At 35.5% G+C, this 19,039-nt stretch overlaps 1 protein-coding gene across 4 annotated transcripts in view; it reads left to right on the forward strand.

Moving 5' to 3' along the window:
• Dmd (dystrophin) overlaps positions 1–19,039 on the forward strand; it is a 1,212,244-nt gene that overhangs the window by 812,540 nt on the left and 380,665 nt on the right. For all 4 annotated transcript variants that reach the window (XM_028765040.1, XM_028765041.1, XM_028765042.1 and 1 more), the window contains one exon: positions 1,157–1,313. In XM_028765040.1, the coding sequence (XP_028620873.1) occupies positions 1,157–1,313 (157 nt within the window). The remainder of the gene's footprint in view (positions 1–1,156; positions 1,314–19,039) is intronic.

The raw sequence follows: 19,039 nt of genomic DNA on the forward strand, positions 1-19,039 counted from the left end.
AGTTATTTTCACCTTTTAAAGACTTTCATGTCTCCATTAGAGTATATTTCAGAAAATTTGAGACAATTTAATATCAGTATTAAGTACATAATCTAGTAATATGAAGTCCAGAAGGAGAGTTATATTGGAAATATCAGGCTAAGTTACTGAATAGACAAGGGAAATATTCTTCTACTTGGCTGCTTTACATTGTATTTCTTGGCAGCCCTGGAGACTTTAATGTATTTATGTTACAGGCAGCATTAATTCTTATGAATTAATTAGTGCTTGCTGATAAAACTGTAAGTGATGCACCATGGTTGCAGATTGACCTAAGGATAAAGCACTGAAATTTTCTCCTTTGTTTTCTGGATGATGATTTATTTTATTAATTTACTTTCTCCTCTGCAAATGAAATGTGGTTTTTATAGCACAGATCATTCATTTGTATATTCCTACACAGCTTCTAAGGATTAACATGTCCTAAATACAGCTGATAGGAGAGCACTCTATCTCCTGCCTAAATTATTCATGTTTGAGGGAAGCTTTCTGACAAATGTCTGATTTTTCTCTTCCACTGAGTTGTTATCTCCATAACTTTTGCACAAAGGAAATAATGCAAAATGTTGGAACTTAAAACTCAAATCCCAGGTGCAAAGGAAGAAAGAGGGGCAGAGGAACAAGGGAACCATATGGGAGGCAAAGCAAAAGGAACACATACCAGATGGAAGGAGTCAAAGAAAAAGGCTGCCCAGGGTAGAAGAAAGAGAAAAGTCGAAATGTAGGGAGAGACCTTTCCATTTTACAAAGCAGAAAGCATTCCAATATGAGTCATATGAAAACTAAGTCGTTTTATTAGTCACTGGTTCTAAGTCTTTTTCTACCAGAAACACCAAAAATCATTGACAGAAACAGGACGGTAAAGCAATTGATTCTAGTGTAGAGACCATGCCAAAAGTCTCAGAATTCTGCATGTGGAAAGAAACATATGTCTGAATGTAGCCTTTCCTCAAAATTGTCAACAGAACAGCCCCACCCCATTTCATGATTCCCCAAATCAGATAGCTAGATTTTTATTGATAGGTGTGTATTATGGCAATATCCAAACAATGCAATGGAAGACTCATTAACTACACTTCTAGCTATTCTGACACAGTTTGCTTCTGTTAACTTTCAGGTCCCATTTGGAAGCCAGTTCTGACCAGTGGAAGCGTTTGCATCTTTCTCTTCAGGAACTTCTTGTGTGGCTACAGCTAAAAGATGATGAATTGAGCCGGCAGGCACCTATCGGTGGAGATTTTCCAGCAGTTCAGAAGCAGAATGATATACACAGGGTAGGATGTTTTAGAGAATAATGACTTGTGCATAGTAAGCATTAAATGACTATTTTAAAATTGTTTTTGATTAAAAATTAAATGGAGTGAAATATTTTTACTCCTTTTATCCAATGGTTAATTATAAATAATCCACACCCATTATATTTTAAATGTCAAAAATCTCCATTAGTAATATCCCTTTTGTCTATTTTTAAACCCTTCTTATCATGGAAAATATTGAATATTTATAAAAGTAGACAGAATTTTATAAAAAAAATTCACGTGCTTTCCAAGATATCAACAATCCTCAATTCATGGACACTTTTATTTCTTCTATGCCTCTATTCATTCCCTTGTCATTTTGAAGCAACTCTCAGTCATATTCCATTTATTCTAAAATATTTTAGGAAGTATCTCAAAAAGGGAAGGGTTTGCTCTTTGTAAGTAAATATACTCGTATAATATTATAAAATAGCAGTAATTGTATCATATCAAATATTCATTTTTCTCACACATAACATTTTTTAAGTTTTCAGTTGTATTATAATAATCAAAATGAGATCCATGAATAAAATTAGTTGACTTTTTTATATTACAATTAAATCATTTCTCCTTTACCCTTCTTTCCTCCAAACCTTCTTGTACATGACTCCTTTCTCTCTCAATTTCGTGACCTATTTTTCATTACTTATTTCTACTTATAATCTGTTCTGTCTGTATAATATAACTTGTATATGTGTCTTCAGAGATAAGGTATTGAACAACCAATTTGTGTGTTCCTCTTTGGAGAAGACTGTTTCTTCCATTCTTAGCATTTCTTAGTTTCCTGTAGTTCTTTGTGTAGGGTTGAAGCCTTGTGGAATTTCTCCTGTCCCTTTTGGCATGCTTATTGCTGTCCTTATTCAGCTCATGTTTAGGCATTCATATTAATGACACTTAACAGATGTAGCTTCTAACACTACTGATTGATACAATATCACTGCAAACAACCTGATTCTCTGGTTCTTACAATCTTTCCACCCCATCTTCTGCAGGGTTTACTGAACTTTAGGTGTTGGACTATTTTGTAGATATATCCACCGAGGAGTGGGGTGGGAGGGCTCTATAACTCTGCCTTTGGATCAGTAGTGGTTTTCTATTATTGTCTCAGTCTGTTACTAAGAGAAGATGTCTTGGTAATGGGTGAGAACTATATTTGTCTGTGGGTATAAGGAGAGATGTTTAGATTGTTGTTACGGATTAGGCTGGTTTAGTAAAGTGGTGAATGAAGTTTCTCCTCTACAATCTATGACTTCACTAGCCTTGGGTAATAATCTAGGTTTCCTGCACCAAGTATGATTTCCTCTTGTTTAACATTTCTTCATTTCAATTGAAGAGCTATAAGTTATTGCCAAGACTTATATGCCACAATTATACCTTTAATGTTATGGAGCAATGTTGGCTATTGTGATTCATAAGTGTCATAACTGGATAGAATTGTTGGTTGTTTCCCTGATTTGGAAGATTGTTTGTCTAGTCATCAGGGAGGAGGCCTTCTGGAGAGTTCCAGGTTAGGGGATCTCTGGGCCCTCTTTATGAAGTACATAGCTTGCTTCTTCAGCAATAAGGACTTACCTTCCACTCCTGAGAATGGGCAGTCAAGGGCAATAGCAATAGCTTGTAGGTTTGGGAGTCTCTTGGACAACCCTGACTATGCTGGCTAATTTTATAACTTGATACAAGCTAGAGTCACTGGAGAATAAGAAGCTTGCCTCATTTGAGAAAATACCTCTATAAGATTAAGCACTAGGGAAGCCTGAAGGGTATTTTCATGATTTTTGAGTCAGGAAGGTCTGGCCCTTTATAGGTAGAACCATTCCTGAGCTGATGGTCCTGGGTTCTACAGGAAGGAAGGCTAGGTAAGCCGTGGGGGGAAAGCCAGTAAGCAGCATCCCTCTGTGATCTCTGTATCAGCTCCTGATTCCGTGTTCCTGCCAAGCTTTAATTCCTGTCCTAACTTCCTTTAGTGACTATGGTATGAAAATATAAACCAAATAAACCATTTTCTCCCTACTTGGTTTGGTCAGGGTGTTTTATCACAGAAACCCTAACTGGGGCATGAACCAAAAAACTCAAAAGACGGTTTCTCATTTCTGATATTGAAGTTTTTGATAGGTTTTCTGTCTTTGGGAAGGAGAATTATTAACTCCAATTCACTTATTAGCTTCCTTTCCTCACCATTTTTATACCATTTATATAAGATTAAAAATATAAATGTCTCTCAAATGTTGAGAATAATGAGTCATTCCTCCCCTAGGATCTTTCATCATTGGCCAATTGTTGGTTTTGTTTTTTGTTTGTTTCTGTTGTATGTCTTTCTTTCTTCCTTTCTTACATTTCTGTCTTCTCAAGAAGGTTCTGAATGGGAAAGGCAAGATTTCATTTTCTTCACTTTTCAAAACCATATAGATTAGTGTAGTATATGATGTATAATAGCTACTAATAACTGTTTTTTCCAAATGGAAATGAAAGGTCCATAAATAGACATGAACTGCGAGCCAAAATATACTATAGTCAAATGAAAAAATCTTGTTAAATGGTAATACTTTTGTATATTCAATCTTTAAAAGAAATATCTCACTGGAGACTCACCCAATGGTAGCATCTTAAAGAAAGATCAAGCAGGGGCTTATATTATTTCAGAGAAAAGGACACAAGAGTTTACAAAAAGAAAAAAAAATATGAAGGCACAGAGGTCTTTGAAAGATAATGCTAAGAAAGACTTCTGTTTCTTACGCTATTTCTTTTTATGTATTCAAGTTACTAAATTTTGTAGCAAGTTTAAATGTAATCCCACTGTATTTTATTGTGTCCTAACTTTGAGTAGCTCAATATTGATATATATGTATAACATTCATTGAAAAACATGAATATTTTTGTTGTTTTAAAAAGTGTTTTTACACAATATATTTATATTGATTTCTCTCCCCTTCTGTAAGACCTCTCAGATTCTTTTCACCTCCCTCTCAACCCAAATTCATGTTTTTCTCTATCTCAAAAAATAATTAAGGAAAATCCCGACAGTAATCAATACAAACTACCAAAAGATGAAAATACAGAAACAAAAAGTAGGCAAGAAAGAATAGGGGTGTGTGTGTGTGTGTGTGTGTGTGTGTGTGTGTGTGTGTGTGTGTTAGTCATCAATTGTAGGACATAGAGCCATCTATGGATTTTATATGATATACTCAATGTCACTCCATTGGAGAAAACTGATTTCATTTTCCCAGTAGGCATCAATTGCAAATATCTTCTAAGATAGAGTAGGATGTTATGTCTAATTTCCATTATCAGTGCTTGAATTCTGTCTGGTTTGAACCTGTCCAGGTCTTCTATGTGCTGCCACAGTACGTTTAAGTTCCTGTGTGTACCAACCCTATTGTGTCTGGAAGATTCTACTTCCTGTGAATCATCCACTACCTCTGGCTCTTAAGATCTTCCCCCTCCTCTTCTGCCAAAGACACATAAGCATTTTAAATAGAATTCTTTGTCTGATACAGTAGAGGCTTAATTTTTGCAAAAATAGATAATTTTATTATAGCTGGGACACTAAAGAAAATAAATCATTGGAAAAGTGCACATAGTAAATAAGTACAGCTTGTGACTACTATTTTGTCTAGCAGTAGAAATATGGGGAAATTGGTCAAAAGAACTGCCATGATTTCCTTTTCTAACATTTTGTTGTAACTACTGCTTCCCTGTACCTGACTGCTTGATCTGATAGCTTACTAATTGTTCAAGTGCTTGTACTTAAATTTTCAGTCTCCATGCAGAAAAATCATATGTGTAGAGACAATGGAGACGCTAGAGTTAAAGGTAACATGTGCTTGAGTAATTGATCACTCAGATGCATGCCTATGGGCTTTATCCCACTTGTAATGTTTTTGCATGTGATGTGAGTTCCTCTATTCTCCCATGTTTACCTTCCTTCCTCTGTTACTCAGATTCAGTCACCACACATTTGCATAACTGGGCATCCTTTAGTAAAGTGTGTTCAGTTGCTTTGACATGCAGCTTTACTTGAGATTTTGCCTAATACACAATGGTATCTTGGTATCTTTATGGTGGTAAATATCACAAAACATTCCCCATTCTCAAGGAATCTGTCACTCCTAGGTATTGATGAAAGCTCAGTTTTATATCCAGTTTTACTCTCCAGTGGCTTTCAGAGGTGTGCTACAATGACTTATTCAGCAATGATACACTTGCTGCTTGGACAAAAAGAATAAAGGAAGATTCTTTGTAGCAGGGTTTTCTGTCAGAATATCAGAACTCAGAAGGATCAAAAGTAAATGGAGTCAGTATAAAATTCCATCAAAATGTCCTCAAAAGTATGTTTTAATTTTTACTTCTGTTTGCCTTCCATGTTTCCAGGATCAGATTTTTCTGGTTCTTTATTGGATTAGTTATTCAATTGCTGTCTACATGACTGCTGGGTTGAATGTCAAGATGGATCACTTGAAATCATAAATTTATTCTCCATGTATTTTCAGTGTCACTTTTAAAAAATCATTTCTTTTACTAGTTGTGGTAAACTATTAATGCCCTTGACTGCTTTTGACAGGAACCTGTCTTAGTCAGGATTTCTATTGCTGTGATAAAACACCATCTCCAAAAGCAACTTGGAGGGAAGTAAGTTTGATTTCAGCTTATAGCTTAAAGTCCACTATCCAACGAAGTCTAGTCAGAAGCCCAGAAGGAGGACCTGATGCCATGGAGAACATGGAGGAGTAAAGCTTACTGGCTTGCTGCTCCTGGTTTGCTCAGCTTACCTTCTTATATCATCCAGGACCACAAACCTAAAGGTGGCACTATCCACAGTGAACTAGCTGGGCCTTCCTTCATCAGCCACCAATCAAAAAATACATTACATATATGCATAGTGCCTACAGAGGTCAGAAAGATAACAGATCCTCTGGAACAGGAGTTAGGGATGTTTGTGAACTCCATGTGGGTGCTGGGAACTGGACCTTGGTCTTCTGTAAGAGAAGCAAGTGCTCTTAACCACTGAGCCATCTCTCCAACCCAAAAGGACAACAACAGGGCTGGTATCACAGATTCAAACTATAGGATCTCCATAACACAGGGCAACAGCAGGATATCTGACATGAGTACCAGTGAGGTTCTAGTACCAGAAGCCAGAGGCCTCAAAATATATGAATGTCTCATTGCAAATGAACATTTCTAAGTAAAGGCATTTGGACAACAGGGTATACTATGGGACACATTTTGGACACACTACACTCTCCGCAATGAGATTTTTTTTCTCTGTTGGATGTAGCATGCAAAGGCAAGTATGACGGAGGGCAAGATGCAAAACTCACAAAGAACTGATAAATAGTTTTAAAGAAAGAAAATACATTACAAGCTTGCCTACAGGCCAGTCTTGTAGAAGTATTTTTTTTCAACTGAGCTACCCTCTTCTAAAATGGCTCAAGTTTTTGTAAAGTTGATATAAAACCAGCTAGTACAGAACCCATACAGAACCCATTAAATTACTGAAAGTTTAAACAAAGGTGACATATATAGTTCATTTTAGTATTATTTTCTCTAAAGATGCTTAAAATTGGTGAGTTTATATTTTTGATCATCTTTAGAGTAATCATACAATTGCAATCATAATGTAGACATTCTCAGTTGCTGTGATAAAGAGGTCTATGACTTTACAGTAGGTAGAATACCAAGATATTCCACACAAGTTGTTGAGAACTGCTGTTTCACTTCTCAAAGTTGTTTTCTTACCCACAAGAGTAGATCTGTGTTCCCCAAACCAGCTGGGCAGCATAACAACTCTAAGTGTATGGCTCTGAAGTCTAATTAATAAAATAATGCTCCATATGTAGTGAAGTGTTATAAATAATTAGAACTCAAATGTGCCTTAGCAAATACAAACTGACCAATTTTAGATCTTTGGAATATATTATCCTGGCTTTTACAGTTACTAATTACTTGCCTCACTAGACTGACTCGTTTTCAATTAGTGTGTATTATTTGGGTCCAGATATAGTTTTTAAAACTGACCTCTTTTGTTTTACTTGAGCAGCCACTAAAGTGATATTTATTACTTGTCTACTTCTGTGATTAACCTAGAGAGAGTCTTAAAGCAAATCATAATGGGGAATATCCAAAGAGAGCGGCAATAAACCAGGAGCTTATTTAAGTCCTATCTTTGTGTCCCAGATCCAAATGGAGATTAGATCTTGATTATAAGGACACTGTAGGTAATGGCTTTTTGTTTGAACTTTTACTAATTAAACTATTTGCTCTTAGGTTTTCATCTTTCAGTTTTAAAATCTGTAAATTCCCTTCCCTGGAGACCATTAAGGACACCTTCAAAGCTTCCTGAGATTTTTCTGGTTACAATTTAGGTGGAAGTAATCAGTACATACATTATTAAAACAGTGGACAGAAAGCCATTATTGCCAGGATGCTGTTGACAAATGTAAAGGCTTAAATAAAGTAGTTTACTTCTTCATTTGTCAGGTCATGTATTATACATGTTCAATTTATTAAGATGCCACCACAAAGTGAGGCCGAGGATTAGAAATTCAATAAAATATCCCCAAATCACATAGTAGATTTTACATTTATTTAGATTAATTCTATTATCAATGCTGGTCTACTTAGTTCAGCTTCATTTTCATATATGCATTAGCTTGATGAGTTCTCTGTGGTTTCTTTCTACAGAAATAGAAAATGTCGTTTGGAATGGTCCAATCTGAGTTACTTCTGTGTTATTAAATACAAACTTCCCCCTTACCTCTGAAAAACAACAAAAGATTGAAAGACAATGATTTATTCAAGCAGTCAATAATCCTGATTTTGGAGTTCTAAGTATTTTAACTCTCCTGCAAAGTTCATTTTTGTTACATCTGTTCTATAATGTCTTAGTAGCTATGATGCAGGAGTTAGATATCTTTGTGTCTATTCTTTACGACTAATAGAGGAAGCTTTGTATAAATGTGATATTCTATGCAGTCATACATGAAGATGCTGAATAGAAGAAACTTCACACTTATTTTTAGAATTGCATTTCTAGGCATTTGAGGAAATCTTCAAACTAGCAAGATCATCAAAATGTAAGAGTGCAGCCATCTAGGAATTGCTGCTTTTCTTTAATGACTATAAGAAGAGGGAATGTGAACAATATACAAATTGATTTCACCACCCAAGTCTTTTTTTCCTACTATGTCAATTTATTTTGATATTTTGGCAAATTCTCTTAAGTATAATACTTGTATAGCACTTTATCTTTACTGAGCAATTTTACAAAAATCATTTCATTACAAATGAACCTCCAATCTTTTCCTGTGCTAATTTACTCCCCCAAATATATTGTAGAAAATTTACTCCCCCAAATGTATTGTAGAAAATAATTATATCATCATAACTATCAGTAAAAGAGCTCAGTGATTCTTTGAGAAACTATTCATTGAATGTCTTCTAAAAGACAGGGGTCAGAGATACAAAAGTGAATCATGAGTCCCTACCCCAATGTACATCAAATTTTAGTGCGAAATAAATACATGAAGCCAATAAATTAATGTATAAAATAATATTAGGTATTAATGAATGCTACAAAGTAAAAATCAATTAAAAATAGAGAAATATGAGGATATAATGTTTTATTAAAGATCTGAATTAGTAAGCAAAGATTGGAGAGAGGGGAGAGGATTATGAACAAAGGATGTATCAGTTTCAGAAGCCCACATGGAAAAACAGATTTGGAGGATTCACAGTGAAATGGACAGTCTTTATTATGGGAAATGGGAGCATGAAGCTGTCCTGGTTATAGAACGAAGTAAGAACCATCTAATCAGTATTTGGAGGAGGATTTTATTCTACATATACTGAGACATCACTCATTGGAGGGATCTCTAGTGGTATGATAGGATGCTATTTGTCTGTTTTAAGGTTATTTAGCTGCTTTTTGGATACCTAACAGGAGAAAGGGGTTGGTAAATTCATCTAGAGGAGACAAAATAATAGCTTGATCTAGAAGAGAAATAACAAATCTTGTTTTAAAAAGTTATTCTGTTTAAGATATATTGCAATGGTTGACCTGATAAAATATATTTTGAATGGGATACGGAATGAAGAAAGTCTCAGGACCCTGTTCCTTGAACAAATAGCAGACAGACAGTAGCACTTATGTAGGTGACAGTAAATATGAAATGAGCTTGTTTGAAGGTATATGGTTGAAGCAAATCAGGGGTTCCACTTCTGGCTTGTGTTACAAGACAGAACAAATGGAATAATTCAAAACTTCTCTTATATTGGCATCTGAAATTTTGATTGAATCATTAAGAATAGATGTAGATTAATTTGTAATGTTTTTCTAACAATCCACTTATTTACTATCAATGCCAAAATTTAGAGTTTTGGTTCAATGACTGAAAACTAAATTCTCTAAATGGCTATAGGAACAGATTAGATTTTCCCTAGTGATTTCTCAAGGTCAACTCAAAACTTAACAACTCTGTTGTCAGTGGGAAATAACTTCCCCAGTGGTTTTTGGAAATAGCCCAGCCTAAGGATTGAAGTCAAACAGCTGTTCAAGATGGTGTGTGGGCACTAATCCATTCCTCAGTAATATCAAAGACCTGTGAGGAGTCCAACTTTATTCTATTCCATATTATCGATTTGAGAAAACAAAACATGTTTTAAAAGAGTTTCACGAAAATAAATATGAACAAGATGTTTTTAAGGAAAATAAACATTTCACAGGAAAATGTCAGAAATGTTTTTAAAGCAACATTTTAAAAAGAATCATTTCTGTCTTGAAACATAACAATTTATGTTCAGTTTTGATTCAAATTTATTTAGATAGGTTTCTAAATAAATTCAATTGTTCATATTATTTCCTGTCTTAAACAATTTCTACAATTATCAGATCCTTTGATTCTTTAGCTTCAATTTTATTCAATAGTGAAATAAAACTAAGATGCATCTTTTTCCACCTTACTTAAAGATGGCTACATAGCCATACTCATAGAATCTGAATTAGAGAATCAAAAAGCTGAACACAGTTAACAGATGTTAGGGGAATTGTTACTCACAAAGTAAAATTTAAGTTATGAAAGGTGACTAAATTGACAATTCTAGTGCCTGCCCTTCAATTTTTGTTAAAGGGTAGATCTAATGTTAAGCATTTTTGTCATAGTTTTTAAAAGATTTCGCTGACCTTTTTTAGCCCACATACCTGTTTGCATAAGTTCTTTAATGTTAGCTGGCTCAAGCGAACATTAAGAGAAAGTTCAGTCTTCTTGATTTTTGTTCCTTTTACTCTGTCTTTCTTATTTTATGAACACGTATAAAATATGTTTACATTCTTGGCACCATCCTGCCATGTGCCACATTTCTGCATTCTTTCTCTTTTCCAAGATCTTGATTTTAAATTATTTGAGAATTGAGTAACCATAAGTCACCATTTGGTAAACTATTTTGTATGTATTCAGGACTCAATATATTGATCTTTTCAGTGAGCAAATCAGGAAGATGGCCGAATGTGTTCAACAATTCTTAAACACAAAATTAATTCAGAATGCATGCCAACAAGGTAAAAATAATAGTATGAAAACTAGAGCAATAATATAGCATGGCAACACTATTAAATGCTGATCAAATTACAGAGAGGATTTTTTTAATATCCATGCTTATATATGTTCCATAACCATTTATGTTAATTACTTTTCTATTGCTGTGATAAAATATTCTATATTGGCAAGGCAATTTATGGAAGGACAAATTTGTTTTGGACTAACAATTCCAGAAGGTGGGAGTTCATGATGGCAGAATGGAAGTAGCAGATAGCAGTTGTCTGAAGCAACAGCTGAGGGCTTACATTTTGAACTATAAACACAAAGCAGAGAGAGACATAACTCAATATGGTGCAAGTGTTTTTATACCTCAAAGACTGTCATCACCACTACCTTCATAATATACTCCTCCAGCAAGGCCATACCTTCTAATCCTCCTCCCCAAGTAGCCACCAACCTAAGATCAAGTATTCAGTCTCCTGAAGCTCATGGTAGGCATATCATTCAAGCTATCATGCTACTTGTTGAATGAGTGAAATCATCATTAAATCATTCTAAACATTAATCTTCAGTCTGATATTCACTTATTTACCTAATGGTATAAAGTAGATTAAAACATCTCCAAACCATGGTTCAAAAACCTTGGAATGTTTGAAGATAAACATCTCCTTTTAATAGACTACTGTGTTGACTATCCATGGAAGCATATACCTCTAAGCACAGCATTCAGGAGTCACAAGAAAAACTACCACTGTTTATGCCAGACCAGCTATGACTATAAATGTAAATAAAAAATGAAAATAATTAAGACAGAGAGGCAGGTATTGTCTCTCTTCCAATAGGGTTGCAAGCCCCTTCAGCCCATTCATACCAATCAACCAGAGATCCCAGGGTCTAAACCAACAGCCTGGGAGCACATAGGGAGGGATCCATGGCTCCACATGTATATGTAGGGGTGGACGGCTTTGTCAGGCATAGGAGGTCCTTGGTCCCATGAAGGCTGGATGCCCCAGTGTGGGGGAAATTGTGGGTGGGGAAGTGGGAGTGGGTGGGTGGGGGCACACCCTAATAGAAACAGGAGGAGAGGGGGAAGGGATAGGGGGTTTCTGGGGTAGGGAACCGGGAAAGAGGATAACATCTGAAATGTAAATAAATAAAATAATAAAAAAAAGGAAGGAGCAGGGAGACCATAACTCAAGCAGTGTACCATATCTTCTGAAGAATAGCAGGTTGCAGTCCTCCTCGCCCCCACGAATAACCAGGACCCGCCGGTCAGGTCAAGTGGCACCCAGACGTGGGGCTCGAGGCGCGGACCCATCCGGACGGACCCTCATTGAGAGGATGTGCGCACGACATCAAGATTGAGCAAGACAGAGATCATCGCCCGTGACCTGTCGTCCACGGAACCAGGTTGATGCTGCCATCAAGAAGGCAGTTGAAGTTCATTACCATCAGCTGAAAATTGCAGAGGATCCAGAAGTGACTCCGCAGGAGACTGACACAGCTGTCAGCTCCCCTGCCTCCCCCTATGGTCGACCCCTAGACTTCCACGCCCTCCAGAAGGGTTCCTGGTATGCCTGGCTTTGCCCTCATTTCTCTCGCTAGAGAGCTTGGCCTCTTGATCACCACACAAAAATTGGCTTTTTCCTAAACCAAGGCCACCCTTGATATGGCCGCTAACATTGGGGAGCCTTCCTTTATGACAATATTACACCCCAAACTGACAAATGGTTGGTAAATTGAACATTTACAAGAGACTAGGATGGCTGTGAGTTAGCCCAATGACGGGATTATTGTAGGTCCACTTCCCAGGGGCCCACCCAATGCAGCCGAAAAGGAGTGCGTGGTGCTGGGAGTGGGTGCAGCCTACATGGCCTAAGACAGGGCTCTCACCCTCCTTTCACCCACATCAGAGTCCCTTGACGTTGCCCATCGTCGACAGCCTAAAGCCTTCGACCATCGATGTGACTCGTCTCACATCAGTGTTTTGGGGTTGTGAACTTGTCTAAGACCCCCCATAATTAGACATCCAAATTCAAAACTCACATAGTTGGGATTGAACATAAGACGCCTTCTCTAACTAAACAGAGAAGGGGGAGATGCCAGAAGCCAGGACCCTCGCCCTTACCCTTACCCCCTACCTTTCCCCACCTGCACAATGTCCTCTGAAGCTTGGCAACTGCAAGATCCTGCTTAGCAACTGCAGATAGACTCAAAGCAGAGTACCATGTCTTCTTAAGAATAGCAGGGAGACCATAACTCAAGCAGTGTACCATATCTTCTGAAGAACTGCAGGTAGATCATAATTCAAGGCAGTGTACCATATAGACCATGACATGTTTCAAGGCACAGGCCAAGAAGATTTTGTACTTTTCCACCACCTGGACCCTCTTACCCCCTCCCCATGTAAAACATGCTATAAAAAAGCATTTCATGTTCAAAAAAAAAAAGAAATTAAAAAAAATTAAAAAAAATAAATAAAAAATAAAAAAAGGAAGGAAGAAAGAAAGGAAGGAAGGAAAATTAAAGGATAGAAAGAAAGAAGGGAAGAAGGAAACTGAATAAAAGAAAGTTTATTAAGGTCACTGAAAATTGCAGCCAATACTTCAAATTTTTCAGAGAGCTTTGGATCTTTAGCACATGAACAAGCTCAGAGTAAGATCTGATTTCTCCCATTTCAAAGCATTATTTTTAATTCTCTAAGGCTTCATTATGAATCATTATTCATATTATATGAGGATTTTGCCTGTAGGCCTGTTACCTTTCCATCTAAATCAAACACACACACACACATACACACACACCCACCAATTACATTCCCTCATTTTATAACTGGATATTCTCTTTTTAGTCTAGCAATATTTGTTGATGATCTTATAAGTGCCAAATCATAGTTAGAATTTTATCAGTCTGTGTCATGTTAATTATAAGAGGTTGAGAACAGGAAAAGGTAGTTAGCCAACTTGACAGCTCTCAAGTAAATATAAGAAGTCTCTGAGAGATTTAATGACCTTTACTAGATAGCTGTGGCCAGTTCTGCCCCTAGCCAAGGCAAGAACTCAGGACTCAGGAGCAGCTGCTACTTCAAAATACAGTGCATTTTAAGGTGGTTCTTATAAGCTTTGCTGCTGAATGAGGAGATGATGTATAGTCAATCCATCAGATTCCAGTCAGAATAACACTAATAAGACACTGACACTTTAATAGAAATGTAGATAAAATTTAGCTCCAGGGAAATTGCAAAACAACTGAAACACATGCATGAATTAGTAAAAATGTTTTACTAATTCATTAAAATTTTTATATAATATATTTTAATCATATTTACTTTATTCAATTCCTTCGACTATCTGTCTTCCTTTTAATAATGTATCAAATCCAATTATTGTTCCCTATATATTACTCACTGTAGGACTATCCAGGGGAGCATCATCAACTTAGAACTATACCTTTAACAAATTTGACTCTTCCTCCTCCAGAAGCCATTAACTGTCCATTGCCCCCAATGGTAGGGGTTTATAAATTACTTCCCCTCCATGCTAGAATTTTGACCAGCTTTCTCTTGTGCAAGCAACCAGAGATGCTGTGGGTTCATGAGTATAGCATACTTGTCATATATAGAAGAAAGTGTTTGAATCCACTTCTCCGTGACATCTGTCTCTTACAGTCTTTCTACTCCATCTTCTGCAATGGTTCTTTGTGTGAGAGTGATGTAGACATCCTGTTTTTATCTGAGAATTGACACTTGTTGTCTACACCTTGACCATTCAGAGATTTCTGCATTAACCATCATCCACTGTACAAAAAAAATTATGATAAAGTCTAAGAATTGTAGTAATCTGTAGTTACAGATGTGCAAACTTAGAAGGCAGTTTGTTACTATGCCCATTTGGAAGCTATTACTGGGTTTTCCATTAGGGCATTTAAGATTCCAAACCATGGAATCTTGGTCAGATTACAGTACTAATTATTAATTTCTTCCTGTGAAGCTGGCCCTAAATCCAAATGGAAAATGGTTAATTGTTTATTTACATAGTATTTGTACCACTGTTTTATCCACAGTGTATAATAGTATATCATAATATACTAGGCATTACTACAGTGGAGTATCCACATTCAAGATAAGAATGGAGATGGTATTTCCCCCAGAAGCCAACATAGCACTTTCCATTTCTATGAAATCTAACCAACAGAGAGAAAGTATCCTTGACAGTACCAACTTAACTTATCCTTGTCCTGTAACCAATGTGAGTGATATCATCTGTAATAGTATCTTACCTTCAAGTTCTTATGAGTACAAAACTGCTTTATTCTAGCTTACAATATTTGAATTCAAAATATCTAACATAGCCTTAGATAAACATCTGCTTATCTGTACTTCTATTTGCATTGATGAAATACTTATTGTATATCATATAACCTAATTATACCAACTTTATATATATATGTATATATTCCCCATAATTCTGTATACTCTTTGCTCCTCCTTCTTTTCTCATGTTAGTTTTTCTATAATAGTACACTCACATACACACTTCTATTAATAACACACACACACATGCACACACACATTTTTATATATAAATATATATATATATATATATATATATATATATATATATATATATATATATATATATTATACCTAGGAAACACAAATAAGTAAAACATCTTAGTATTTGCCTTTTGAGCCTTGCTTAATTTGCTTAATATGATTTGTCTCCAATTATAATCATTTCCCTGAAAATATCACAACTTAATGCTCCTTTACGGATTAAAAATTCTATTGTATATATTTACCATATTTTTTAATACATTGTTCTGTTGTTGATTGCCTAGATTAGTTATGTAACTTAGGTTTATGAATATTATTTAAATATATATTAATTCCCAGGATTGTTTGTGAGATGTTAACTTGGCATCCTTTTCCTAAATACCCAGGAGAGGTATCACCATAGTAGATCTATTTTTTTTTTTGATGATGATGATGCTTTGCCAGGGATGGGTTTTAGATTTATTTGAGAAACATTTATTAAAGTACAAATCAAGCCTTCTCATGATCAGTTCCTGAAATTATGTTTATACAAGCATGAGAGCAAAACTGAGTATGTCTAAGTTGAAAAGCATACCCCATATGACTACTACACACATACCTAATTGGTATCTCCCCTTTTATAAAGCACGAACTAGGCCTATAGACTGAGGCCAGATCATCAAAGACAAGTCCACTGAGCTATATATGTTATAGCTATGTTTCATCCCCATAATCTTGTAGACCACACATTCTGGATTGGGATTTCACTCTAAATTAACTCTTTCCTGTCAATTACTGTCTTAATTCCAGGCATTTGTTGCTATTTGTGCAGTTATGGGCACTTTCACAGGATCAGTCAGAAAGAGTAGACCTATTTTCTAGTTTACAAATATTTTATTAACTCTTTTAGAATTTCATGCTGTTTGGTCATACTGGAGTTCAGATCAGTCTGAGTGTAGTTTTGGCTTTCGTTTCTCTGGTGGCCAATGAAGTTTGCCACGTTTTTGTACATTTATTGGTCATTTGTATTTGATCTTTTGAGAATCTTCTGATCATTTCATTAGTCCCTTGGTTTAATGAATTGTTTGCTTTCCTCCTGTGCAGTTTTAGTTCTTTGTTTACTCTAGATATCAATCCTCTGTCACTGTATTTATTGCTAACAAATGTCATGTATTGCTAACAAATATTTTCTCCTATCATACAGGATGTCTTTTTACTTGATTGCTTCTTTTGTATGACATTTCATTTTTTATTTCATGTAATCTTGTTTATAATTTTCATGGCATTATTTCTTGAGTAACAAGCATTCTTTTTATATAAATTCCTTGCCTATGACTATATCTTTTTAATATAAGATTTATTAAATTTGTTGTCAATTCCCTATGTGTATAGAGTATACTTTCTTTACACTCACCCCTACCACCACCTATCTTACCCCACCTTTCTCATCCTGTCTTTTTCCTGCATGTCCTGTCACATATACATATATGTCTGGGGTTTTTTTTGTGGTTCACTGAGCCTAAGATGACCATGAGTTTGTAACTACCCAGGGTTTGTATAACTAGAGAAAATGGAACCCTTCTCTCTCAGAATATGTTAGTAGCCTATAGTTCACTATGGAGTGAAAGGGACTCCAGATGCCCTTCCTGAACTATGATTGACTGGTGCTAGAATGGGTCTTCTGGAGGCCTATTGCAACCTATGTCTGTATCTTAAAGTGTGATGCCTATTCCTTTTGTAAATATTCCAGTTTCACATTTAAATTTCACATTCATATTTAATTTTACATTATGTTCTTCAGTGGATTTGGTTGTCCTGTTATTTGAGAAGTAGTGATCTATTTTTAATCTTCTGTTTATGAAGATCTAGTTTCCTAGCAGTGTTTTTAAAAAGGCAATTTTTTTCAACATGTATGTTTGATGTTTTTTGTCATAAATTAGGTTGCTCAAGCCACACTAGCAGATATTTTGGTCTTCTAGTTCATTGATCTACATGTCTGAGTACGATCTTAATCCATTCTTGAATTCAGTTTAAAAGAATGTTATTAAGAATCTTTAAATCTTTTGATTGGGTAATTGATCTATTGTACTGTGCCTTTATTTAGTTCCTGATTAATCTTGGTATCTGTGTGATTCTTGCATCATTGCATGAGTTCAATAGTTTTCCTTACCTTTCTAGTTTAAGAAACAGATTGAGGAACAATGATGTTAGCTCTTTAAATGTTTGGTAGAATTGGTACTGAATCCTTACTACTTTTCTTTGTTAGGAGACTTATTTCTGCTTCCATCTCATTGATTCTTCTTGATATTTTTAAGATGTTTTGTCTTCTTGATTTAATTTGCAACCTAGTGAGTTGGTATTTATCTTGTTTTACTTAATTTTTAATAAAAATTAAAGGAGCATCATTCACTTATTTTAGATCCCTGGTTTTGTTTGTTTGTTTTTCTTATTTTCAATGTAATCACTCATAAAAACTTTTCTTTTGAAACTGATTACCAGTAATCTGTGTTATTATTCCCATGTGGTGCAGGGAAATTTCAAAATTCCTCCTTGATTTTTTTCCTTCAATGAACACAAATGCACTTACCATTCACCATGTGCTTGTGTGGTTTCTGTACATTTCTTGTGTGGTTTCTGTACATTTCTTGCTGTTGATTTTATTTTATTCCACTATAATTTGATAAAATACAGTAATTATTTCAATTATTATATTTTATTAAAACTTTCTCTGTGGCCACAAAAGTGGTTTTATTGTAGAGACAGTTCTATGGCCTCAGAGAATAATGTATACTATATATATGTTGGATGGGATATATTTGACTTCCTTTTAAGTTTGTTTGCTTTCAGTATCATTTAGATGTAATTTTCTCTGTTGATTTTAGGTTAGGTGAAATATGTGAATGAGATTTTTAAATTACTCACTCTTATTTTACCATGATTTATCTGGTCTTTTATACTCATTAGTGTTGACTGTGTGAGGTAGATATGAAATTTCAATTTTCTCTCATTAAAATAAAGAATATTTTTATTTTTAAAAATATGCACCTATTTCTCTTCAATTCATAGACATAAAGATGTTAATTACCTTTAATATAAATGTAAGCAGTGAATTAATCTGGCGCCTGTATTTCTCTACCTTATACTAGTCCCCAACAACCACACAGATAAACGAAGGTTTGTTTAAAATTGCACCTCAATACCTGAGCATTTAAATAATTTACACTAGCTTTCTATGGTAATCTGCCTGCCTCCCAGCCCCATCCCATGATATCTACATGTTATTATTGATCTGGCCCTTTGGGCTTCAGGTGTGTTTCCATGTTCTTTCTCCCTCGACCCCTTCCTTATGGCCCCAAATCCTCCATCCTGCCTGCTGATCTCCATTCATCTCTCTTTGCTTTGGCTGGAGGATGTCCCATGCTAATCTCTATTCCACCCAGCCTTTGGGTGATCAGCGGTTACTTACAGGGCAGAGAATAAATGATAGGAATTGTTTAAACAAACTTAAGACAGAAGATTCCTGGTATAAGCATTAAAATGCCATGTCCAGAAATAAGACTTGAGGGCAGGGGAATCAGCATTTGAATAATACAAGAGTAAATTTTACACAATGTATAAAAACATTATGCCAACAC

The sequence above is a fragment of the Grammomys surdaster genome, unplaced genomic scaffold, assembly GCF_004785775.1.
Source record: "Grammomys surdaster isolate TR1022 unplaced genomic scaffold, NIH_TR_1.0 148, whole genome shotgun sequence".
NCBI classification, from domain to species: domain Eukaryota; kingdom Metazoa; phylum Chordata; class Mammalia; order Rodentia; family Muridae; genus Grammomys; species Grammomys surdaster.